The 27,568-nt window shown below is 33.4% G+C and overlaps 1 protein-coding gene across 1 annotated transcript in view; it reads left to right on the forward strand.

Moving 5' to 3' along the window:
• The window catches only part of IQCM (IQ motif containing M), a 280,897-nt gene that overhangs the window by 39,731 nt on the left and 213,598 nt on the right, over positions 1-27,568 (forward strand). Inside the window, exons 4-5 of the mRNA XM_064479062.1 lie at positions 1,815-1,904; positions 9,388-9,486. Coding sequence (XP_064335132.1) covers positions 1,815-1,904; positions 9,388-9,486 — 189 coding nt within the window. The remainder of the gene's footprint in view (positions 1-1,814; positions 1,905-9,387; positions 9,487-27,568) is intronic.

Genomic DNA, 27,568 nt, shown 5'->3' on the forward strand with positions numbered 1-27,568 from the left:
TGGTATGAGGTGATACCTCATTGTAGCTTTGATTTGCATTTCTCTGATAATTAGTGATATTGAGCATTTTTTCATGTGCCTATTAACCATGTGTCTATCTTCATTGGGGAAAATCTTGTTTAGGTCTTCTGCCATTTTTTGGATTGGGTTATTTGTTTTTTTGTTACTAAGTTGTATGAGCTGTTTATAAATTATGGAAATTAAGCCCTTGTCAGTCACATCATTTGTAGATATTTTCTCTCATTCTGTAGGTTGTTTTTTCATTTTGTTTACAGTTTCTTTTGTTGTGCAAAAGCTTATAAATTCAATTAGATCCTATTGCCATTGACAGATGACTAGATAAAGAAGTTGTGGTATGTATATAATGGAATACTACTCAGCCATAAAAAGGAATAAAATAATGCCATTTGAAGCAACATGGATGGACTGGGAGATGATTATACTAAGTGAAGTAAGCCAGAAAGTGAAAGAAAAATAACATATATCACTTATATGTGGAATCTAAAAAAATGACACAAATGAACTTATTTATAAAACAGAAACAGATTCCCAGACAGAAAACAAATTTATGGTTACCAGAGGAGAAAGGTGGTAGGAAGGGATAAATTGCAGATTTGCAGATACTAACTACTATATAACTATACATAAATAGATAGGGGTGAAGGCATAGCTTAGTGGTAGAGTGCATGCCTAGCATGCATGAGGTCTTGGGTTCAATTCCCAGTACTTCCATTAAATAAACAAAGAAAGAAATCTAATTACCTCTCCCATTAAAAAAACAAAATAAACAACAGGTTTCTACTGTATAGCACGGGGAACTACATTCAATATCTTGTAGTAATCTATAATGAAAAAGAATATGAAAATTTATGAATGTACATGTATGACTGAAACATTATGCTGTACACCAGAAATTGACACAACATTGTAAACTGACTATACTTCAATAAAAAAAAGTCAGTAAAGCATTCTGCTTTCCATGTCTACAAATTTTTTATATTCTTTGTTATTCATTTTAAGTCTAAATTACATAATTCTGTCGACTGTGCTCTTTTGTTAGCACTGACACACCAACAAGTTTGTAAATATTTCTGAAACAGTGTTTTATCTCATATGTTCTCTGTATCTTTACTATCTTTTTATTATACTTGAGCTGGTAGCTAGCAGGTCCTTAATAGATATATGACAATATATTATTGCAGTGTTTCAAACTATGTGTTGGCCCCATTATCTGTACAAAATAGAAAGTAACAGATACTTAAAAAATATTTATCTAAGTTTGTTTTAGACTCAAACTCAATTTTTTTTAAAAACAAAGCTTTGCCTTTTCTGGAGTTAGTCTTTCTATCAAATGGAGGAGACTTCTGGAGAGCTCAGTGCCCCTATTTATATTAACTAATGATTTCTACATTATTTTAAAATAGCAAGCTCTCCTATAAAAACTAAGTCTTACGAAGATAAAGATGATAATAATGCTGATATGTATAAATGAGGGTGCTTGCATTCACTAGTATGTGCTATATACTCTTGCAGACATTTCTCTGGAAGCTGTCTCCTTTCTGATATATGATATTCATTTACTCTATACTTCTACTCCTAAATTTTAGTAATTGCAAAACATCTGAGGAGCATGGGTTGGAAAAAAGCACTCAGATGTGTTTCTGGAGTATCTGTGTGTTAGTAATTTTTTTGAACAATGTTGTACCTCTTGTTATTAAAAAATCTGTGATTTGCAATTTAATTCAAAAAATGCACTAAGAACTTGAAAACAAATAGTATACAATTAAAGCTTTTTTTTTTTCTTCAAATTCCAGAGCAAGTTAAACTGGGTAAAATAGTGACTAATATTGAATCAGTAAGTAAAAAAATGGAGAAAGAAAAGCAGCAGCACCATGGAAAGCCCAGGTAACATGTAATCAGCTAACCTATAGAAAATATAAACTTTTCTTATACTTTGCCAGTATTTCCTGACCAATTGTTATGGTTTCTCAATTCTGTTAACAACCCATGTATGAGGCTAATTTAGCCTTCTGCTTAAGTACCTCAAAGCATATCAATTATCAGAATTTTAGTTTTCAGTTCAATTAACTTTTGAACTTGAGGATGTCTGAGTAGTTAAGCAAACCATCTGGGTTTTACAGTGCATAAGCTCAAATCCAATTTGTGGCTTTCTTGAGAAAAATGCCATATTTTATGATAATATTACATAAGTTTAGAATTTTAATAGCTCATCTGCAGCAATTATGGAACAGAGTAGAGTTATAATTTTTCTTTTTTAATGTAATAATTTATAGTTAGTCTTTTCTAGCAGAAGGTAAAGCTGATCCTACAGAGCAGAGTTTGAAGGCAGGAATTTTGAGCATTGCTTCTGCTTTCCAAAGGTGTCTGGAGATGGGTCAGTTACTTTTCTGAATTATTGCACTAAATAGCAACATCATATTTGAGGTAACTTTACAATTGACTATGTTACTGTTGGCCTGAAAGCTACAGATAGAATCTCTAGAAGCCTTTTATTGTCTAGGGATATTAATACTTCTAGAATGTGAATACTGCTCTGTTAAAATGTATTTTTCAGTGACTTGTTTTACATTAATTCATTATTTAACATGGTCAGAAATCTGGGTCATTTAATTGTGAGGGAAAAGAAATGATTTATTGGAAATTTACCAGTTTAAAGAAATATTCTTTTTGCCTTTATTAAGTTTACCAAAGACCCAGGTTAGTCTAGCAGAGTGTTAGCTGTTAAAAAGAATAGTTAATACAGTAATTTAACTGAACAGTTTAGCATTTTAGGAACAGTTTAGAATTTTAGGTAAATTTAGTTTAGAATTTTACAGGTACTAGATAGTTTACTGAACTAATTTGAAAAACTATCATTTTTGGTATATTTCGGTGGGGTGGTAATCCAAGGAAGAAGAATAATTTAGTCTTAGGTCTCTAAATTGGGACAATTGAAGCACTCATATGCACCCAATGTAGGAGCACCTAATTATGTAAAACAAATACTTAACAGACATAAAGGGAGAAATTGATGGGAATACAATAATAGTAGGAGACTTTAACATCCTACTAACATCTGGACAATAGTCTAGACAGAAAATCAATAAGGCAATGGAGATACTAAATGACACAATAGGACAATTAGGCTTAATTTATATTTTCAGGATATTATATCCAAAAAAAAGCCGAATATACATTCTTTTCAAGTACACATGGGACATTCTCTAGGATGGACCACATACTTGGACACAAAAGAAGCCTCAACAAATTTAAGAGGATAGAAATTATTTTAAGCATCTATTCTGACTACAATGCTATGAAACTAGAAATCAACAACAGAAAGAGAAATGAGGAGAAAAAAAAAAACAGCTGCATGGAGACTAAACAACATGCTACTAAAAAAAAAAGGATCAGTGATGAAATCAAAGAAGAAATTAAATAATAACTTGAGATAAATGACAATGAAAACACAACCACACAAAATCTATGGGATGCAGCAAAAGCAGTACTAAGAGGGAAGTTCATAGTGAAACAGGCCTTTCTCAAAAAACAGGAACAACCTCAAAAAAACAACCTAACCTACCACTTAAAAGAATTAGGAAAAGAACAAACAAAACTTGAAGTAGGCAGAAGTAAAGAAATAATAAAGATCATGGAGGAAATAAATAAAATAAGAGATTGAAAAAAAATGAAAAAATCAATCAAACCAAGAGCAGATTTTTTGAAAGAGTAAACAAAATTGACAAACCTCTGGCCAGACTCACCAAAAAGAAAAGAGACAGGACATAAATAAACAAAATAAGAAATGAAAATGGAGAAATTACAACCAAACACCACAGAAATACAAAAAACCATGAGAATGCTATGACCAATTATATGCCTACAAATTGATCAACCTAGAAGAAATGGACAAGTTTCTAGAAACATACAGCCCACCAACAGTGAATCAAGAAGAAATCGATAATTTGAACAGACCGATCACTAGAAGTGGAATAGAATCAGTAATTTAAAAACCTCCTTGCAAACAAAAGTCCAAGATCAGATGGCTTCACTGGGGAGTTCTACCAAACATACAAAGAACTTAAACCAGTCCTCAAACGCTTTCAAAAGATTGAAGAGGAGAGAAGACTCCCAAACTCATTGTACGAAGCCACCATTACCCTGATAGCAAAACCAGACAAAGACACTACCCAAAAAGAAAATCACAGGCCAATATCTTTGATGAACATAGATGCAGAAGTTCTCAACAAAATGTTAGCAAATTGAATCCAGCAACACATAAAAAAGATCATACACTACGATCAAGTTGGATTCATCCCAGGGACACAAGAATGGTTCAACATATGCAGATCAGTCAACATGATACACCACATCAACAAAATCACATGATCATCTCAATAGATGCAGAAAAAGCATTTGATAAAACTCAACATCCATTCATGATAAAAATTCTGACCAAAATGGGTATAGAGGGGATATACCTCAACATAATAAAAGCTATTTATGGCAGACCCACAGCCAACATAATACTCAGTGGTGAAAAGTCAAAAGCCTTCCCGTTAAAATCTGGATCAAGACAAGCATGCCACTCTCACCACTTCTATTCAGTGTAGTATTGGAAGTCCCATCCATAGCAAATCAGAAAAGAAAAAGAAATAAAAGGGATCTAAATTGGAAGAGAAGAGGTAAAATTGTCACTATATGCAGATAACATATACTATATATAGAAAATCCTAAAAACTCCACGTAGAAACTACCAGAGCTGATAAATGAATTCAGTAAGGTGGCAGGATACAAGATTAACACACAGAAATCTGTTGCATTTCTTTACAATAACAATGAAATAATCAGAAAAGGAAATTAAAAAAATAAAATCCCTTTTAAAATCACGTCAAAAAATACTTAGGAATAAAGCTGACCAAGGAAGTGAAAGACTTATATGCAGAGAGCTATAAAATGTTGATTAAGGAAATTAAAGATGATTTAAGGAAATGGAAAGATATCCCATACTCTTGGATTGGAAGAATTAATATTGTTAAAATGGCCATACTACCCAAAGCAATCTTCAGATTTAATGCAATCCCTGTCAAATTACCCAGGACATTTTTCACAGAACTAGAATAAATAATTATAAAATTTATATAGAATCACAAAAAACCCAGAATTGCCAAAGCAATACTGAAGGAAAAGAACAAAGATGGAGGAATAACCCTCCCAGACTTCAGACAATCCTCCAGATCTATAGTAATCAAAACAGTGTGATATTGGCACAAAACCAGACATTTATGAATCAGTGGAACAGAATAGAGAGCCTAGAAATAAACCCAGACACCTACAGTCAATTAATCTTTGACAAAGGAGACAGGAATATACAATGAAGAAAAGACAGTCTCTTTGTGAGTGGTGTTGGGAAAGCTGGACAGCCAGCCAGACAGTTAGAACACTCCCTCACCATACACAAAAATAAACTCAAAATGGCTTAAAGACTTAAATGTGAGACAAGACACTTATATAAACCTCCTAAAAGAAAACATAGGTAAAACATTTTCTGATATAAATCTTAGCAATGTTCTCCTAGGGCAGTCTACCAAGGCAATAGAAATAAAAGCAAAAATAAACAAGTGGGACCCAATTAAACTTATAAGCTTTTGCACAACAAAGGAAACTATAAACAAAATGAAAAGACAACTTATGGAATGAGATAAAATATTTGCAAGTGATGAGGGCTTAATTTCCAGAATATACAAACAGCTCATACAACTCAATAACAAAAGAAAAAAAACCCAGTCAAAAAATGGGCAGAAGACCTAAAGAAACATTTATCCAGTGAAGATATGCAAATGGCTACTAGGTGCATGAAAAAGGCTCAATATCACTAATTATCAGAGAAATGCAAATCAAAGCTACAATGAGGTGTAACCTCATACGAGTCAGAATGACCATCATTAAAAAGTCCACAAACAAATTCTGGAGAGGTTTGGAGAAAAGAGAACCCCCTCTAACTGTTGGTGGGAATGTAGTTTGATGCAGCCATTATGGAAAACAGTATGGAGATTCCTTAAAAAACTAAAAATAGACATACCCTATGATCCAGTAATCCCATTCCTGGGCATATATTCGTAGGAAACTCTAATTCGAAAAGATACATGCACCCAAATGTTCATGAAAGCACTGTTTACAATAGCCAAGACATGGAAGTAACCTAAATATCCATCAACAGATAATTGGATAAAGAAGATGTAGTGTGTATATATACAATGGAATGTTACTTAGCCATAAAAACAAATAAAATAATGCCATTTGCAGCAACATGAATGGATCTGGAGAACGTCATACTAAGTGAAGTAAGCCAGAAAGAGAAAGAAAAATATCATATGATATCACTTGTATGTGGAATCTGAAAAAATGACACAAGTGAACTTATTTATAAAACAGAAACAGACTCCCAGGCATAGAAAACAAACTTATGGTTACCAGGGAGAAAAGGAGGGTGATGGAGGGATAAATTGAGAGTTTGACATTTTCAGATATTAACTACTATTATATAAAATAGATAACCAACAAGGTCCTATTGTATGGCACAGGGAACTATTTTCAATATCTTTAATAGCCTATTTTGAAAAAGAATATAAAAATGAATATATATGTATCTATATATAACTGAATAACTATGCTACACACCAGACATTAACATAGCATTGTAAATCAACTATATATCAATAAAAAAATTTAAGAAGAAAAAAAGAAAATGTGAAATCTGACCAGGTATCTTTCAGTATGTCTTTCTCAAGAGAGTTGAGTATTTCCCAAAGAACTGTTTCTTCTGCAACTGATAAAAGGTTAAGGTCTCTTGACACCCTAACATTCCATTTTTAATGAAAACACGTCCTGCTTATTGAGGAAGATCAACACCCTTTGAAATTAAGAGCAACTACTTGTAATTCCAGTGACAGCCTGGAGCACATAAAGCCTGAACTTCAAGCCACCAAGGCTGCCTTGTTTTTATTTATAGCTAGCTTATGGCATTAACTGGTTACCTACCCTAGCAGTTAGCTTCGTTTCATTATTGTTAGAAGTGTGATAGGAATGGAGAAGGAAAGACAAATATGTTTTTGGACGTGGTGACTTAGAGTTTTAGAAAACCTGTGCTTAACTAGACAAAGAAAATGTCATTAGACTGAAATTTTTATTGAAGTCTGGTTCACCCCATAATGAAGATAGGGAAACTTAGCCATGAGGATACAAGCGACAGAAAGGAAAACAGAATCAGTCAGGAAATTGGGTAGGGGATTGTTAACAGTGAAGGGAAGGCTGTAGGACTAAACAACATGAATTGCCCAACTTATTGTGGGACTCTGGAAAGGTTTCTGTTCAAGACAAACAGACCTCTGTGAAAGGAGTTGTACATTAACTACTTAAATTTCTCCTAAAGATGCCTTGGAAAACACTAAGTTTTAAGGTGACATAATATTTTTAGGTGGACCTTAAAAATATAAATGTATGATTCCTTCCTTCCTTTTTCCAAATTTCTCTGTTTGACTTGCAGAGGAAAACAAAATTGAATACTTTTGCATTTTCAAATTTAAGGAAGTGAAGTTCTTCAATATGCCTTCGAATTCTGACTTCAGAGATTAATTATTATATTAAATGCTCTTTTTATGACAATAATGATTAATGTAAGTGCATTCTAAATGTTAATTTTCCATCAAGGAAATCCATTTTTATGCACTTATTTATTAGAGCTAATTTTTTACTTGATAATATTTGGTCTATGACAACTGTATTTCTATATGCACTGTGTAATTTAGGCAAGTGAGCCTGAACTTCTTCCCCTAGTTTTGTGATCAGTGGGCATTTCTTATGTGTTATGTGACAATTTGTATTTAGGTTATTCTAATCAATTTAATCACAGAATGAGGATATTATAAAATAATGATACAATCCCTCATGGCATTTCACCTTAATGTTTGTAAAATATTTTGCTTAAGTGGATGGACTGTGGTCTACTTCTTTTAGAATCTTTCATTAATAAGGATTGGGGATTTAAGTAATATTTAACCAGGAACTAGTTATAAGGAAGCAAAGCAAACTACAACTGTGTATCTTGGCACCATTCTTAGTGGCCTGTAAATAAAATTCTAAAATTTCAAGTGGAATTTTGCAAAGCTGCCTGCATACTCAAGCCTCTCATATTTTCTCTTGACAGTATGATTTTGTCATATAAGGGATATGCCAGTTCTTTGGCCAACTGTGTAAGTGTGACCACATGAGTGACAGCTAGATTAATGGATCTTATAAGTCACTAATTTGTTTACTATTTATTGAGTGCCTATTATATGTTAAATACAAAACTCTAAACAGGAGAGTCAGATTTCTCTTACAGACTTTAGTTTTTTGATGGGCAGAATTTTTTAAAATCCTAAAAATTTATATAACATTTCTATAACATTTGAACTAGCAATTTCATTTCTAGGCCAAAATAACAATGTGCATCTTTGTACCATTTACACAGAAATGTATTCATGATGTATTATTAAGTGTAAGAAATAAGCTAAAAAGTTCATGGATGTTTATGCACATCTAAACATAGAGAAAGTATGGAGTATATTACATCTGTTAATCATGACAAAGAGAGTCAGTATAAAGTAGTAAAAAGGGGCTTACTTAGTTCCTGAAGTCCCCCTGCCTGGATTTAAATCCTGGCTCTACCCATTTCTAGCTGGAGTAATGTGAACTATATACTCTTAACCCCTAAACCGCTTAGTTTCTTCATTTATAAAATGGGTTTAATAATGGTAAATACCCAGGCACTTGTTGTGAGGGTTAAATGTGGTAAGACACATAATGAATAGTGCTCAGCTCATAGGAAGAATCAAGACTGTGCAATTATCACTCAAATACTAGGGTAGTGAATTAGGGGTAATTTTTACCTTCTTACTTTTGCTTACTTACATTTGCTAAAGTTTCTACATGGTACTTGTTTTTTGATTCAGCTGATTTGATTAAAGCTTTCCAAGCTGTGATAGGAAAACAAATTACTTAAAAGCTCTTGCAAAACAGAAATAGATGTGATGCGTGTTCATTTCTCTGATTTTTGTTAGAGTTTTTCTTTCAGAAAGCAAATGTTCCTATGTTATCCATGCTCAGGGCCAGCAAAATTTGGTATTATTTTTGTCTTCATTCAATAATAAGTATTTATAAAGGGCCCACCATGTGCCTGTTACTCTGCAGTGAAAGGACTGAGATACAATGGTTGTAGCCTCTGTGGAGAGGAGACAGGTGGTTTTCTCTCCATGATTATTGTGTAATCCTATAACATTAGTCTTGAAAGTTTGGATTACAAAAGAGGTACTATTAAGTCACTCAAAGCTCTGACTTTGTGTTTTGGAAACAGGACGTTGGACTCATTTTGTCCCTTCCCCATTGTCAACCATGGTTTGCACTTAAGACCCATGACCTCTCCCATGGGGCTTCTGAAAGAAAATGGTGAGTCTCACTGCTCAAGTGTGGTAGGTAGCAACACCGTGATTTTCATTGTTTTGTATTCATTTCAAATGCAAAGTCAAACAGCTAGTATTGAACAGTCATTTCCTTTATATTTCATTTCAAATACTGTGTCATAAGCTAGAGATTTCAGAAACAACTACTACTAACTGATTTTCAGCTCCTTTATTTGAACTTGAGAGATTGGATTTTTTTAATGTGTGTAAATATTGATGGTTTTAGGAAATTATAAGGATAAATTCTTACAATTTTAAAAGTTTCTCTACAGTTGAGTTATTTTTTAAAAAATATGTAATTCTTCAAAAGAAAATATAGATGACCCTTTAAAATGCCTTAAGTGAGATTGAGCAACTCTCTGGAACTTGGTGAGCTACTTGAAGACCTAGGGGGCTATTGATTTAAAGAAACTATTTTTGTAGTTTTCCTTCTTTTCAACTTGTTACTCATGTTCTTGAGCTTCAGGCTGTCATTGAGAGAAAACTCTACTTGTAGAGTGAGGCTTCAGTTGATTTTGAAATAAATTTTTGAAAATTTGCAGAATAAACACCTCCTTGGGTTCTCAGAGCACTCTTGTTTAAAAATTTTCTGTATCCAACTACAATTTTACCAGCCTTTATTTGTGTGGATTATTATAGAAGGAATTCAAGCATCAACTGGAGGGTCATCAAACACATATTTATCTAACCAGTATTCACTCAAGGTATTAATATTTGTGAATATAATGTCAAAATCTCATACATGTGCAATAGGTCTGTTTAAAGTTTTTGGTTATTGTATTGATCCATCCCTTAAATTCTTTTGATGCTTAATCAGATAATTTGAGACCCCAGGGTAGTGGAATGATGTATGGGCCTCAACTGAGTCTAGAATTAAATATTTATGTGAAGAGGTAAATGCTGTCTAAAATTCCTCATAAGGTATAGGGTCCAGTGGGTGAAATAGTTTTAATAGATAACAATCTTGAAATCTGATAACACTGAAAGCTGAGATTTACAGCCCTTAACTGCCACATAGTGAAAATTCTGCTAATTGTGTGATATTTAGAGTTTCAAGATCATCGTAAGGGCTGATAAAAGCCTCTATTTCGAATGCCATCCACCTGAGATAAATCACGTGTCTTCCCCTTATGGAGGAACATATCAGCCCTTTGAAGGGGTCAGTCATTCTCAAGGCTTTAGTCTGAAAATAGAAATGTAACTCTTCTTTTCCTATATACATAGAGTCTACTCTACAGGGGTTTGACCGCTGTTTGTTTAGTGCTAAAGAAAAGATGGAGGACCTTTCTTCTAAAATGTTTGTCGAGAGAATCCCCATTACTAGCTATAGATTATTGTGAAATTGTGAGTGAAAGGCTGGCAGAATGAGCAATCACCTATGTGATGTGTTTTGAGATTTTCTAAAGGTTCTATCTGTGCCAAAACAATCTGGAATACTTACTAGGAACCATAACTTCACGGAAGCTAAAGAATCCCTATACTTATCACAGTTACTGGCATGTATTGGGCATTAATAAAAAATTGTTAAATGAATGAAATGCATAAATGAAGATGAATTAAAAGGAGAAGCCACTCAAATGGAATGTATTTCTGTATATATATGTGTGTCTGCTTCTGCATAGTAGGCTAAAACTTGATAACTGCTAAAAGAAAAAAGAATTTGGGAAAGTACAATCCAATACAATAACAGCAATGAATACAAACATGTAAAAAATATCACTGTACACTTTTACAGTTCTTGTTTATACTGATTATATGTAGACTGCACAGATACCACAAAAATAAGTAAAATTTTATGCAGTTTACCTTAGATGTTTTAAAACCAAATTGTTGGGCAGATTATTCATTTTATGATATGTCTTTCAGTATTCATAAACATGGGGAGTTGAAAGGCTGAACATGCTAAAAGTGTAAAAAATTGCAACAAAAATAATTATTTCCAAATGCTCTAGAGCAGCTATTCTTTTTTTCCTTAAAATGAAAGTATATTTAATCAAATAAGAATGGAGATTCCATCACTGTTCTGTTGTGGTTTTGTTTCATTTTTTTAGTTTAAGCTAAACTGCTCTTTTATAATTGCAATATATTTTTTCATAAGGGCAAAAATATCTGAAGGCTTGTGTCCAGAAACTTATTTTATGTAAACTATTAGTAAAATGTGAAAAATGTTGATTTTCTCTTTGAAAAACCTAGATGTGGTCCTTGCTTTGTGTCTTGGGTGAAAAATAATATTTTTTTAAGCTTGTCATTTTTTTTAGTTTAGGACTATAGTCTATAAAGATTTGCACAAAAAAGATTTTTCTCCACATATTGTTGTAACTCTAAAGTTACAGCTTCACTGAATATCTGAAACAGTCACTGAGATCTCTTTAATAACAGAATGTTGCTTAAATTGTGAGAGAACATAGATCTTATGGTTTTCTCTGGGGTATATTGTAATTTACTGGGCTCTAAAAGTTTCTGATTTTGTTTTAGGGTAAATAAATTATTATTAAAGGAAAAAGGAAAGGAAATTAGAACATAAGAATTAAGAAGAGTCATGATTTCTATCCATTTGACATATATTACAATATATAATAATAATATAATATACAATATTATATATAAATGCATGTATCTTATACTGCTTGAAGCCTTGCCTTTAAAAGCAGTATAGCACAGTGATTAAGAGTGAAGACACTGCAGTTATTATACCTACTCTAATGAGGTTAGAATTCTGGCTCTGTCAGTTTCTAGCTGGGAGACCTCATGCAAGTTACTTCATCACTCTTGACTCAGTTTCCTCATTGGTTAAATGGGGGATAATAACAATACTTATCCAAGAATTTTTAGATAATGCTTGTAAATTGTATAACATACATCCTAGTGCTTACTAAAATTGAACTGTAATTATTAGCTATAATTCCCTAGGTATAGGTAGTAAAGCATAATATACTTGAGAGTCTGATGTTTTTGTACAACTTTGACCCTGTCCTAAAAGATTTGTCACTTGAAACACAAGACACATCTCATTATAACACTGACTTACCATATCAATGCACCAAGCAGAAATGAGTTTTATTGTTATTGTGCAAACACAATCATGGTGGCCTTTCCTGGATTCACCTATTTTTACCATTGTCATTGTTAGCATCCTGTTCTACACCTTGAATCTGCCTGTTTACCCTCCTATTTCAATAACTTTGGAAAGTCATTCTTAAACTGATATTCTTCAAGCACCCCTTTCACTGGTGATTTTAAAGCTTTCTCTACTTGCCAAGTTCACAGACTTGAGACTCTTGGAATGAATAAACTAAGTACGTCCTTTAATTCTGTCTACATCAGTCTCCACAAGACACCTAGGACTTCCCAGTCACCTCTTATCATCAAAACCCCACTTTCTGCATAATTCTGTTTGCCTTTTTTTCTGACTTTAGTCCCTAACCCTTCCCACCCCGAAACCCATTTACTGTTCTCCTTGAACTGCTAGCCAGTAACTAGCAAAAACCCTGAATCCTTAATGTCATCTAAGTGTCACCTTCACTTTCTTCGTCTAGTTGAAATCTGTGCTCTGTCTCCAACCCTGAGGACATTTCTTCCTCTGCTCCTCTCTCAAGTGGTGATGGTCTTCTCTTTCTCTTGCCTTGTATCTCTGGGAGTGGAGGTGGGGGTTGACTTCCTTATTTCTCAGGCTATTTCCAGATCATTCACCTTCCTCTTTCCTAAAATTCCAAGCTTTGAATCTCATGTCATCGAATTTAATTGTTTTTTTTTTGGGGGAGGGGGTGTAATTAGGTTTATTTACTTATTTATTTACTTTTAGAGGAGATGCTGGGGATTGAACCCAGGACTTTGTGCATGCTAAGCATGCACTCTGCTACTTGAGCTATACCCTCCCCCTTCTCATGTTATCAAATGATATCCTTTATTACCTCTCCTGCCTACAGTAACCTGTTGATTTGTATCCATTCTTTCATATCTTAAAGAATTTAGCCCCTGGATTCTTGTAACTTTCTCTAGCACTAGTCTTGTAATAACTCTGATTTTGGTATCCAGATAAATAAGCTCTCTAACTCACTGGCTTCTTGATTCCTTGAGCTCTTTTCCTCCAATGATTTTGTCATCTGTAATACTTTATATATATATATACTCTGATAGTTATAGCCTGGGAACCTTTGAAATATTTCCAAAATCTCACTTTGAAGGGTACCACAACTCAACTAGGCTACCTTCTAAACTCTTAACATTTTTTCAAACTCCCACTGGGAGTCTGGGGGTCCTTAGTGTTCATGGGTCTGGTGATCAATTTTTGAATTTTTCTCTAGCTATACTAATTCTCTTGATAATTTTATCCAATCCATAGCTTTAACTGCCATTTATATGCAGATGACTCCAAATTTATGTCCAGCCTGGTTGTTCTCCTCAACTCCAGGTAACATTCAAATGCTTAATCAGCATTTCTGCCTGGGTTTTTAATAGGCATTTCAAACTTAGCATGTCCAGCTCAGGAACCCTGTACACTGTAAGGAAAGCTCTTTATCTTAGACATCACAGCATCACTTCTTTACCAGTTCTAGGCTTTGTCCGAATGCCTTCTAATCAGTGAGGGCATCACTGACCAGCCTGTTATAGTAGCAAGTATATCTCCCAGTCCTACTTACCAATCCTGCTTTATTTTGATCTCTAACACTTAGGGCCTGAGGACATATTGCCTATTTGAGTTCTCTGGTTTTGTCTGCACCTTCTGCTAGAATGTAATCTTCATGAATGCAGATAGTGATTAATTCATTACTAAATCCCTTAGACACAGAATCATTCCTGGACGTGCTCATTGTATTTTGTTGGATGAATGAAGATACTGCTATTTTATTTACAGAAAGAGTGCTACCAATTTTCATATTTATTTTTTTCTATACTATGAGGAAAGTTATCTGGTTTATTAGAATAAATACTTTTATCAGTGGAATTCAAATATACTGTCTTCATTTTGAATAAAAAATTACAGCTGGAAAAAATATAGCTCTGTGTGTGTATTTCTGAGAATATGGTGAACAATTATGTAAGGAAAGATTTCTGGGTGCAAAACACCTAAAAATACTAGTTAAATATTAAAAAGGTAACTTAAAAAACCCAGCTGATCTGCCAGGAAAGCACAAAAATAATAAAACCAGAAAATATAAGCAAGCCTGATCCCAAAGAGGTTTAATACTCTTTATAGCAGTTTGTTTTTAGGGTTGTTTATTCCTGGTGGCCTAGACGTTCCTAGCTTAAAAAAAAAAACCCACAAAAAACTAGCATCACTTCTCTCCCCCTTCCTTCCTAGCTATCTGTCTGTCTGTCTATCTGCATTTTTTAATATATGCATTATTTGTTGTCCAGCCTCAGGTATCTAGAATTAGATTGATAGAAATCCTTGTTTCATGATGCATTATCTTCATTTTTGCCTGAATTGTTTTTTTCTTTCTTTCTTTCTTTCTTTCTTTCTTTCTTTCTTTCTTTCTTTCTTTCTTTCTTTCTTTCTTTCTTTCTTTCTTTCTTTCTTTCTTTCTTTCTTTCTTTCTTTCTTTCTTTCTTTCTTTCTTTCTTTCCTTCCTTCCTTCCTTCCTTCCTTCCTTCCTTCCTTCCTTCCTTTCTTTTCTTTTTCTTTCTTTTTTCTTTCCCTCCCTCCCTCCCTTCCTTCCTTCCTTCCTTCCTTCCTTCCTTCCTTCCTTCCTTCCTTCCTTCCTTCCTTCCTTCCTTCCCTTTCTTCCTTTCTTCCTTTCTGTGTTATAATGAACACAAAGAAAATCATCCCCCAGACAAAAGACTGTAATATTGACAGCAACTGTCATCTTCTACTGTGCCTCTTACAAATCCTATCCCTTTGCTTCCACCCCAGATTTGGAAGAGTTGTAGTAAATTTTCACTACTAATCCTTTGTTACTTCTGTTGTGGCTAGTCGTTTCACTTTCTTTAAAGTGTCTTTGGTAAACAAATAGTATTGATTTAAATACAGTAAATTGTATTAAAAATGTTACCCTCTCTGGGATAAATAAAAGACTATGAAGAACTTTAGGTTTTCTCTTCCTCTGTTTTGACTTTCATACTATCATTGTCCATTATTTCAATTTTGTCTTTTTTTTAAACTTTAATCTCACAAGCCATGCTATAATTATCATTATTTTATAAAGATAGTATTTACTTAGATTTACCTACCTCCTGGTAGGTTAAGAGTTGAGAAAAACTTAGAAATTTTTTAAAATGAAATATAGGTGGACATGAAATATCCTTCCTTTTATTTAGGCCTTTTTAGAGTTGTCTCAATAATACTTTAGTTTTCTGCATTTTTTAAAAGATTTCTTTCTATGCATTTAATGTTTTTGATACTATTTTAAATGGTATTTAAAATTTTATTTCACCCCCCCCCCACTCCCTTTTCTGGAATATAAAAATACAGTTGAACTTTTTGCATGGACCTTATATCTTTATGGCCTTTATAAATTGACTTACTAATTCTAGTAGTTTATCTGGTTTATCTGTTGATCATTTTAGACCTTCTGCATACACGATCTTGTTCTCCATGAGTGATGACATTTTTTGTTTTTTCCTTCTGATTATAAATCTTTTATTTATTTTTTTCTTACCTTATTGTATAAGTTAACACTACCTAACACAATGTAAAATAGAAGTGTTGGGGAGCTTTATTGTCTCATTTCTTATCTCAGAAGAAATTGTTACATATTTTAGTATTTGTTATAAAATTTCCTCATTATACTAAAAAGTTCCTAGATTGCTAAGTTTTTTTAATCATGAATCAGTGTTGAATTTTATTAAATGGTTGTCTTTTTACATCTTAAGGTGTTTATATGATTTTTCGCATTTGTTCTTTTTTTTTCATTTTTCAGTTTTATTAGGTAGAATTGTTACAGTTTGACTGCACATATACAATATATTCACATAAATACATATACACAATATACTGCACATATTTTTTAAATTTACATATATGTACTGTTCATTGTTTCTAAGAACAGATAGAGCTTTAGCTTTTTAAACTTACATAGTTATCAAAGGAGTAAAGCTAACCACAAAATAAGAATTAATTCTAAAAGATACATATACCCCACTATTAACAGCAACATTATTTATAAGTGCCAAGATATGGAAGCATCTTAAGTGCACATAAATAGATGAATGGATAAAGAAGATACAGCATATATATGTAATGGAATACAACTCACTCATAAGAAAGAAGGATATTTTGCCATTTGTGGCCCTTCATTCACTTTTTTTTCCACTTCAGAAATCAGAATTTTATAACTGGCATAAACAGTTCCACTGCATCAAAAACAACAAAATACCTAGGAATAAGCTTAACCAAGGTTACCTATGCTGTGAAAACTGTAAAACATTGATGAAGGAAATTGAAGATGATACAAAGAAATGGAAAGATATCTTGTGCTCTTGGATTGGAAGAATCAACATTATCAAATGGCTGTACTACCCAAAGCAATCTCATTTGTTCCTTTTCTTGTTTGCTTGTTTTTTTTTTTTTAAACATTTTTTATTGAGTCATAGTCATTTTACAATGTTGTGCCAAATTCCAGTGTAGTGCACAATTTTTCAGTTATACATGAACATATATGTTTTCATTGTCACATTTTTTCTTCTCTGTGAGCTACCACAAGATCTTGTATATATTTTCCTGTGCTATACAATATAATCTTGTTTACCTATTCTACATATGCCTGTCAGTATCTACAAATTTTGAACTTCCAGCCTATCCCTTCCCACCTCCCTCCCCCTAGGCAACCACAAGTTTGTATTCTATGTCTATAAGTCTGTTTCTGTTTTGTGTTTATGTTCTTTTTTTTTTTTTTCTAAGATTTCACATATGAGCGATCTCATATGGTATTTTTCTTTCTCTTTCTGGCTTACTTCACTCAGAATGACATTCTCTAGGGACAACTGTGTTGCTGCAAATGGCATTATGTTGTCGGTTTTAATGGCTGAATAGTATTCCATTGTATAAATATACCACACCTTCTTTATCCAGTCAGCTGTTGATGGACATTTAGGCTGTTTCCATGTCTTGGTATTGTAAATAGTACTGCGATGAACATTGGGGTGCAGGTGTCATTTTGAAGTAGGGTTCCTTCTGGATATATGCCCAGGAGAGGGATTCCTGGGTCATATGGTAAGTTTATTCCTAGTCTTCTGAGGAATCTCCATACTGTTTTCCACAGTGGCTGCACCAAACTGCATTCCCACCAGCAGTGTAGGAGGGTTCCCTTTCTCTACAGCCTCTCCAGCATTTGGTATTTGTGGACTTTTGAATGATGGGCATTCTGACTGGTGTGAGGTGATACCTCATTGTAGTTTTGGTTTGCATTTCTCTGATAATTAGTGATATTGAGCACTTTTTCATGTGCCTTTTGATCATTTGTATGTCTTCCTTGGAGAATTGCTTGTTTAGGTCTTCTGCCCATTTTTGGACTGGGTTGTTTGTTTTTTTTCTTCTTAAGTCATATGAGCTGCTTATATATTCTGGAGATCAAGCTTTTGTCGGTTTCATCATTTGCAAAAATTTTCTCCCATTCCATAGATTGTCGTTTTGTTTTACTTATGGTTTCCTTTGCTGTGCAGAAGCTTGTAAGTTTAATTAGGTCCCATTTGTTTATTATTGCTTTTATTTCTATTGCTTAGGTAGACTGCCCTAGGAGAACATTTTTGAGATGTATGTTAGATAATGTTTTGCCTATATTTTCTTCTAGGGGGTTTATTATATCTTGTCTTATGTTTAAGTCTTTGATCCATTTTGAGTTTATTTTTTCATTTGTTCTTTTAATGTAGTGAATTGTACTTACTGATTTTCAGATGTTATACTAATCTTCAACTATGAAATAAACCTAACATGGATTCAATTTATTAATATTCTGTTGAGGGTTTTCCCATTTATATTGATGAGGGATGGTCTGTGATTTTCCCTGTTTATAATGCTCTTGTCAGGATTTGGTATTGAGGTGATGGATGACATTATACAGTAAGTTGGAAACTGTTTCCTCTTTTGTGTTGTCTGGAAGAATTTGTGTAAGATTGTGCTATATTTTTCTAAAATGTTGTGGTAAATCACTAGCGAAGCCACCTGGCCTGGACATTTCTTTATATGGAATTTTAAAATCATAGATTAAATGTCTTTAAAGTAAGACTGATGAAACTATTTTTATCATCTTTCAGTTTTAGTAAGTTATGTTTATAGGGATACATCTAGATTGTCAAAAGTACTGCCATAAAGATGCCTATAGTAACACTTGTACTGATGTCTTCTTTTTAATATTTGATATTAATTATTTAGGTTCTCTCTCTCTCTTTCCTTCCCTTTCTCCTTCTTTCTATTTGGTCAGTTTTGCTAAAAGCCAGTCAACTTTATTGTTTTCTTTTTTTTTTAAACCAGCTTTTAGCTTTATCAATTTTCTCTATAGCATATTGCTTTCTACTCCATGAATTGCTATATTTTCCTGATCTTCATTTTGGTCAGCTCTGACTGAGCACCTTATTTGGGACTCTAATATTTGTTATTGATTCAGTATTTACTCAAAACAATGAGCATTTTCTAAATTCTGTTATATATGGTATTATTATCTAATTAGTGTGATGTAATCTTCTTTCAATAAAATGGATGAGTTTTTTGAGGACATCAGTCCTCCTTTAAAAATAGCCATTCAAGTGGTAGACATATGGGATTTCAAAAAATACTTAATAAATTGTTTTTGTTCCCTGTGAAGATAGCTTAAAATAAATAAAACCCTTACCACTAGACTCATACTGTATTAAAATCAATAGCAGTTTTAGTTTTCATTTCTTTCATATGCATATAATACATATTAAATATATATAATCATGTTAAAGAACATATCATATTAAAGAACATATGGAGAAAAGAAAAAACTTGTCCATTAATGCCACCATCCTCTCCGTGATTAACAGCTTGGTTTATTTCCTTCCAAATTTTGTTCCCTCTGCTTCTTTTTTAAAACCTAGTGGCTATACAAATTTTAACATTTTTGCTAGTTAAGTCTAATGTAATAGTTTCCTTTCATCAATTGGACATAAATGTCTACTTCAGTTTTTCCCCAGTGACTGTAAGAAAACTCTCCCCCATGTATCATGTGGTAGACTCTCTAGTTTCTTCATTTGCCTGCCCCACCAGGGCTTATTCAATGTATTGATCTGCTTGGGTTGTCATAATGAATTACTATGGACTGGGTTACTTAAACAACAGACGTATTTTCTCACAGTTCTGGAGGCTGGAAGTCTAAAATCAGGGTGCCAGCATGAGTGGGATGTGAGGGAAGGTCTCTTTCTGGCTTATAGACAGCAGTCTTCTAGCTGTTTTCTCACATGCCCTATTCTCAGACCATACATTCAAAGAGAGAGAGAGGTCTCTGGTCTCTTTCTGTAAGTATGTTAATCCCATCATGAGGTCTCCACCCTCATGATCTCATCTAAACTTAATTATCTCCAGAAGGCACCATCTCTAAATACCATCACATTGGTGGGCAGGGCTTCATCATTTGTATTTGGAGGGATGGGCACAGTTCAGGTCATAGCACTCTGTATCAGAGGAGGAGGAGGAAAAACATGTTCTTTGTTCTTGCCTTCCGACACTGTATGAAGGCAGCTGAAGGAAGACAGGGTGGGAGGGAGGGAGGGAGGGAGGGAGGAAGTCTCAACTTATTGTAGAAGAGGAAAATAGATTTTTCAGAATAACAAAATCTAAAATATTAAAATCTCTAAATATATTATTTTATGTGGAATTCTACTATATCACAGCAGGTGGAGTGGGAGGTAGTTGTACATTTAGACTGATAATATTTACCCTTTTAACTCTGTGGTTACTTATTTCTTAATAGTCTACTGTAATCATTAAATACCTCCTCATAAATACTTTCATTTATTGGTGTAATTTCAGTTATTATTTTATATCAAGGTGATTAAAAAATGATTTGAAAAAGCTAAATTAGGATACTTAAAATATTTTTATTACTTTTTGTCACAATAGCTTACTCAAAACATTAATTGAAGGGTACATGTTTATATTAAAATGATAGAATAAATTTATGTTTAATATAATGATATACTAGTAATAAGTTTCTTTTTATATGTTGTCTCCTTAATTCTAATGGGATTTTCAGGAATGGCCAGTCTAACTTTTCCCATCTATCAAGACACTTGCAGCTAGCTCAAGTCTCAGAAGTATAAGACTTCTGATTCTCAGTTCTTGTTCCATTTTATTGTTTTGCTTTATGTTCATACTTTCTTATATGTATCAATGAGTATTTTGCTCTGTAAGTATAAATTTGGGATATTTTAAGGCTATATTTCAAGGCAAAAGAGTGACTCAATATAGGATGGGCATATAAAATGAGTATTTTGTGCTATGTATAATGTTATGAACTACAAGCTTATGTAAATTTGTATGATTTTTGAAAGTTTTGGTCCAGCTTATCCTATGCAGTCTAAATTTGGTATTTCTTACTGCTGTACTTTTTTTAAAATTACATTTTCAGCGAATCATAAGTTTATCAGTGATATTATTGCATACAATACAATTTTAGAGTGTTAGCATTTATGTTGAATTATAAATTAGGTTGTATTGCTTTTTCAGTATGTAACAATATAATAGGAAAGATAGCTTTCTTGTATGATTCCCCACTGCTCACGTTAATAGACATTTCATGAAAACACAGTGTTTTATTGTCTACAAACACATCTTGTCTCATCTTCTTTAGGAAAATGTGAAAAATATTTTTAATGTACCAAATTCTAAAGAATCAAATTGTTTCAAGCTGAGAGAAATGTGTGCCATGATATTAAAAATGTTCAACAAATCTCCAAGAGATATTTGTGGGATGTTAAAAAAACTGTTTCAATACATTATAAGAATTACCTGTGTCATTAATCCAGGTATTTATCTGTTCACTGTACATTCTGTCAGGAGAAGGAAACCAACAAGCTTTAGCTAATTTTAGTTAAACAAAATTTTAAAATTTCAAGGGAGATTGAATATATAGTCAATAAATATTGATGGTGGGAGGAAGATTAATTCCACAGTGAATTATAGCTATTTCTTATTCAAACTTGATCTTGACATATAACTTATTCAAATGTGAAATTTCTTATTCAAAATACTCTTGAAATATAACCTGTAATTTAAAAATTACAGATAGGTAATTCATTTATATATCCCGAAGTAAGATTGAGAGGACATCTTTAGGCCAGTGATGCACAATAGAAATAAACTATGAAACACTTATAATTTAAAATTTTCTAGCAGCCACATTAAACAAGAGAAGCAGATAAAATAAATTTTAAACAACTTTTTATTGAACCTAAAACATATATACAAAATTTACATTTCAGTATATAATCAATATGAAATATTGACATATTTTACATCCTTTTTTTCTTTGAAATCTGATGTGTAATTTAATGTACAGCACATCTCAATTTATACTGTTCCTACTAGCCACATTCCACCTGCTCATGGCCACATATTACCATACCTACGGCACAGTCTTAGATTTGGGACTGCACTGGAACTTGGCCACTCGTTTCTGTGATAATGCTTGGCACACAGTAAATGGACAGTAGATGTTTAAAGAAAAGAAGAAAAAAAGGAAGCAAAGAAAGGTAATAGGAGAAGTTTGTAGTCAGATAGAACTATGTATATAACCGCTTACTAGATGGATGCCCTTGTTTGGGATATTTAATTTTCTTAACCTCAGTGTCCTTTTGTAAGATTGAGATATTTGTACCTACCTTTCAGAATTACTGTGAAAGAATTAAGTGAGGGTAACACAACCAGAGCGCCTGCCAGGTTTCCTTCCATCCCATTTCCTTTCTGAAATCTGAATTCAGTCATATATTAAATGACCTTATCTATTTGTATCCACTTTTATTAGATCTTTTAAATTACCCCATCAAACATAGTATGTTTTTTCAGTTACGTGTGAGTGGAAAGGAAGGAACTAGCATCAGAAAGTAGGTTTTTGGCATCAGAAGAGTAGCCAAGGACAATTACATTAAATTGCTTAGCATGCTGTGGAATTAACTGCCTATGATCTTAATTATAAATACTTAATTTATAAAACAATCTTTAAACACACAGGTCTATATTTAGATATATTACAATTTCGGTAAATACATTCAGACTGATAGCCAATGTAAAACGTTAATAGTACAATCAGTTCAGATCTTCTCACTTCTCTTCAGCACAAGCCTGACTCAGGGCTTAGACGCTTGCAGAAGGAGTTAGAAGCATGATCTCTTTTTTCCTACACTCACGTATATGCATACACAATATAACATACATGCAGAAATAAGCAGAAAATGTGTTTGTTGTGGGGTTGACTTCATGGGGTACATAGGACTCGACCCTCAGAAGCGGATCAGTGCTTGGGGTTTAGTGCTCTGTGTTTGCCATCTTGAATTCTTGATAATTTTATCTTTAAATTTGTGGTTTGTAAATGAGTCTGATCAGATAATGGAACATGCACTGGAGGCTTGGAGCCTTGGTTTTCCAATTGGTTCCACCTCCTGTCCCTTTCTCTGTCCGTCAGGATGGGATCTTGACCACCCACAGCCCAGTGACTGTAATCACTCTCTGCCCTGGGTGTGGGTCCCGATGCAGGAGCAAGGAAGATTGGGTGGGTGCACACAGTCCACATACCTACATGGGTCTGCACTTGACCAGCCAGTGTCCTCATGCTCAAGGGAGCACGACGTTAAACAGCAAGTAAAACACAGACTGAAAACCTGGTATGATGTGATGAAGAACTATAAAGTTAACCTGTGTAAGTACTATAATAGGACACTGTCAATACCCAGTAGTTACCCCCACCCCACCTTTTCTCTTCCCACTTAGGACAACCTTATTCACCCATCATAGTTAACCACTAGCTTTAGTTTTTTTTTGTTGTTGTTGTTGAAGCATAGTAAGTTTATAATATTGTGTCAATTCCTGGTGTATAGCACAATGCTTTAGTCATATATGAACATACTTATATTCATTTTCATATTCTTTTTTCACTATAGATTACTACAAGATATTGAAGGTAGTTCCCTGTGCTATACTGTATAAACTTGTTTATCTATTTTATATATAGCAGTTAGTATCTGCAAATCTCTAACACCCAATTTATCCCTTCCCAGCCTCTTCCCTCCCAGTAACTATAAGTTTGTTTTCTATGTCTGTGAGTCTGTTTCTGTTTTATAAATAAGTTCATTTGTCTTTTTTTTTTCTTCTTATATTCCACATATGAGTGGTATCATATGGTATTTTTTTTCTCTTTCTTGCCTACTTCACTTAGAATGACAATCTTCAGGTCCATCCATGTTGTTGCAGATGGCATTATTTTATTCTTTTTTATGGCTGAGTAGTATTCCATTGTATAAATATACCACAACTTCTTTATCTAGTCATCTGTCGATGGACGTTTAGGTTATTTTCATGTCTTGGCTATTGTAAATAGTGCTGCTGTGAACATTGGGGTTCATGTATCTCTTTGAATTAAGGTTGCCTTTGGATATATGCCCAGAAGTGGGATTGCTGGATCATATGTTATCTATTTTTAGTTTTTTGAGGAATCTCCATATTGTTAAGCATAATGGCTGCACCAAACTATATTTCCACCAACAGTGTAGGAGGGTTCCCATGGGGTTAACACTGTGCTTATCTCTCTCTAGTTCTGCCATCAGGAGTGATGGTGAATTATTTGTACATATTTAAAATTTTTATGTAAATTAAATTGTGCTGCATGTATTTCCTGTGCATTACCTGTTTTGCTCAACATTGCTTGTAAAATTTGTCCATGCTGCTGCATACTGCTGTAGGTTGTAATCCCCACAGCTGTACAATATACCATTTTAGGAATATATCACTAAGTTTTTATGCATTCTTTTTTTTTTTAATTTGGTTTTCTTTACATAATCTAGGTGACTTTATTTACTTATTTTTTTAGCTTTTTTTTGTGGGGGGGAAGTAATTAGGTTTATTTATTTATTTTTGGAAGCAGTACTGGGGATTGAACCCAGCACATTGCATGTGCAAAGCATACGCTCTGCCTCCTCCCTAGTATATTCTTGATGCACATTATATTGTTTTCACTTTAGAACTATTACGAACCATACTGTGTATATCCCTTAGTGCTCATGAATAAGAATTTCTCTAGGGTTTATGCCAAGGAGATAATTTTCTGGTTTATGGGTTATGTATACCTCCAACTTCTCAATAATGCCAAACTGTATTACAAGATTAGCTCTAATTCACATTTACACTTGCAGAGAACTAGCATCCCCATTGTTTCACATCCTCTTCGGTGCTTGGAATTATTAAATGCATGCATTTCTGCCAATGAACTGGGATTCAGTATTTTAAAAGTTGTTTATTTTAATTTGCATTTTGCAAATTTTTGATGAGATTGAGTATTCTTATAATATGCTTCTTGGCCATTTTGGATTTCTTCTTTTTAAAAATCTTATTCACTTGCTTTTTTCCCAATTTTCTTTTGAGTTGTTTTCTTTTTCTTACTAAGTTGTAAAAATTCTTTATAAAATTTCATAAACTGCACCTTTGCTGACTGTATAAGTTGAAAAAATGTCTCCAACTCCATGACTTGTCTTTATATACTATTTTACGATGTCTTTTGATAAATAGAAATTGAATGTATCAGTTTCCTTTATGACTGTTTCTTTTTGTATCTTGGTTTTAAAACATGAAATTCTTTGCTACCTAAAGGTCATTAAATTAATGTCCATTATTATCTTCTAACTAGTTATAGTTTTAATTTATGTATTTAGGTTTTTAAGCATAAAGGAATTGATTTTTGTTCAAGGTGTTAGAGAAGGGTCCAGTTTTATTCCCTCCCCCTTCTCTGCCACTCCTGTGTCATAGAGACATTCAGGTGTCCTAGAAATATTTTCTGAAAAGTCCCTTTTTACCTAGTAGTCTTCAGGGTCACCTCTGTCATATACTAAGTGTCCACTTATGCATAGGTAGGGTTTTTTGTGAGTTCTTTTTCTGTTCCATCAATTCATTCATAGAAGAATACTGCACTCTCCTAATTACCATATGTTTATAATAAATCTTTTATCCAGTTTTCTAGTTGTTTGTGACAGGAGTCTAATTGCTATAGCAGTTAATATTTCATAAGCAGGAGACATATTTTCTTTATACATAACTATGACCACTCCCATGAACAGAAATGGAATTTATATGTATCTATTTGTTCTTCCCTCTCCTCTCCTTCATCTACCACCATATTTTGTTAGATATGTTTTTTCTCTTACTGTACACCTTCATACTTTAAATACACCTAGTTTTGATCATGCAATTATTACTAATTCCAAATGATAATTTTTTCCCCTTGACTATAAATGATGTTGAAATCAGCTACTTACATCATTTACCAACTTCTTTTCCCTCTCAAAATTTCAGTTAGTTTTGTTATTTATTGGTTGTGTCATCTAGGCTAGGATAAAAGCCTTATTATGTCACTGATTTTTACTGAGTATGTTGTAGACATTTCCCTACTATGTTCTAGTTTGGGGCTTTGCTTCTTATAGGCATATTGTTCTTTTTGCCTGACTATTCAAAAGATTCTTTATTTCTGAATTCTAATAATATTTCTGAGATATGTTTTGATGAACATCAAACAGATAGTTTTTTTCTTGATATAAAGTATGTCATTCAATTTGAAGATCCTAAGTTTGTTTTATTTTGGTAATTGCTCCTGAAACTATTTTAATAAATTTTTATTCAGTTATTTTGTTTTTATTCTTCTTTTGCCTGTTTCCTATGTCTGTCTTTTTTCTTGTATTCCTTTTAAACTCTTTCTTTATTATTTTTCATGTTGTCCACTTCTGTCAGTCCTATTTTCAATGTCCCATAGTCAGTCTTCATTTCTTTTTTAAAAAAAATTCAATTTACTTAAACAAGCGAAAAACAAAAACGGTTCACCCATTTCTCCCATTCCCCAACACCTGCCTCTGGTAACCACCAGTCTGTTCTCTGTATCTATGAACTGTGTGTGTGTGTGTGTGTGTGTGTGTGTATTCATATGTTCCATAGATGAGAGATCATATGGTATTTCTCTTTCTCTGTCTGACTTATTTCACTTAGTGTAATGCCCTGGAGGACATATGTCTTCATTTCTGCAAATGATTTTACTTTTTTGCACCAGCTCAAGTGGTTATTTCTATTATCTCATTGTATCTTTCTTCAGCTTTTATATTCCTTTTTTTTTAGGGGGGCAGTATTTTAATAGAAACAGTTACCTTTTTTTCCTCCAAAAACCTTAGGCAATATGTTTTGTCAAAATGTTTACACTGTTTGTGGCAATATTTTTCATAGTTTCTTATTCTGGAAATACTCCTTCTCATGGCATTCATCTGTTGTATTTTTTAAAGCACCTTTTCCATTTTATTTGTTTCTACAGTATTTTTGTATACCTTTTATGCTAGTTTTTTTTTTTTCTTTTTTCATTACTCACTTTGTGGTGAGCTCTTCCTCGACCAGCCACTTGTAGGAGGTTTGGAGGCTGGTGTATCTCAGTGGCCAGAATAGTGTTTTGGGTTAAGGGGAGACACCTTTAATGACACAGGTCCTTGTTTGTGCATGAGTTCCTTTAGACTTGTCTTCCCTCCAGCCGTGTGTCTTCCCTCTGAAGCATAACTCACATTGCTGACTCTCTCTCCTTATGCCTCACAAAAGGTGGTTGAGTTCTGAAAATATGCCTCGTCTGTGTGATTCCTCATTCAGCCCTGCTTGTCAAGGACTTCTTGAGACCTTGTGAAAATCTGGTCCACGGTGCTTCTGCTGTCAGGATAAGTTCCATTTTTCCAAAAGGATTTGCTCCTCAGGTTGTAGCTACTTATTTTAGAGAGTTGTTCTCCGCATTGTCCCAGATTGACAACTGTAGGCATCTCTACCTTCTCTTTTTTTAACTCGCATTTAACTTTCATTTATATTTGTAAGCTCTTTCTCATATACTATGCTTCAGAGTTATGGCAGTCTTCTCATTTCATCCAAGGAATTTGCTTTTCTGATC

The sequence above is a fragment of the Camelus dromedarius genome, chromosome 1, assembly GCF_036321535.1.
Source record: "Camelus dromedarius isolate mCamDro1 chromosome 1, mCamDro1.pat, whole genome shotgun sequence".
In the NCBI taxonomy this organism is placed as follows: domain Eukaryota; kingdom Metazoa; phylum Chordata; class Mammalia; order Artiodactyla; family Camelidae; genus Camelus; species Camelus dromedarius.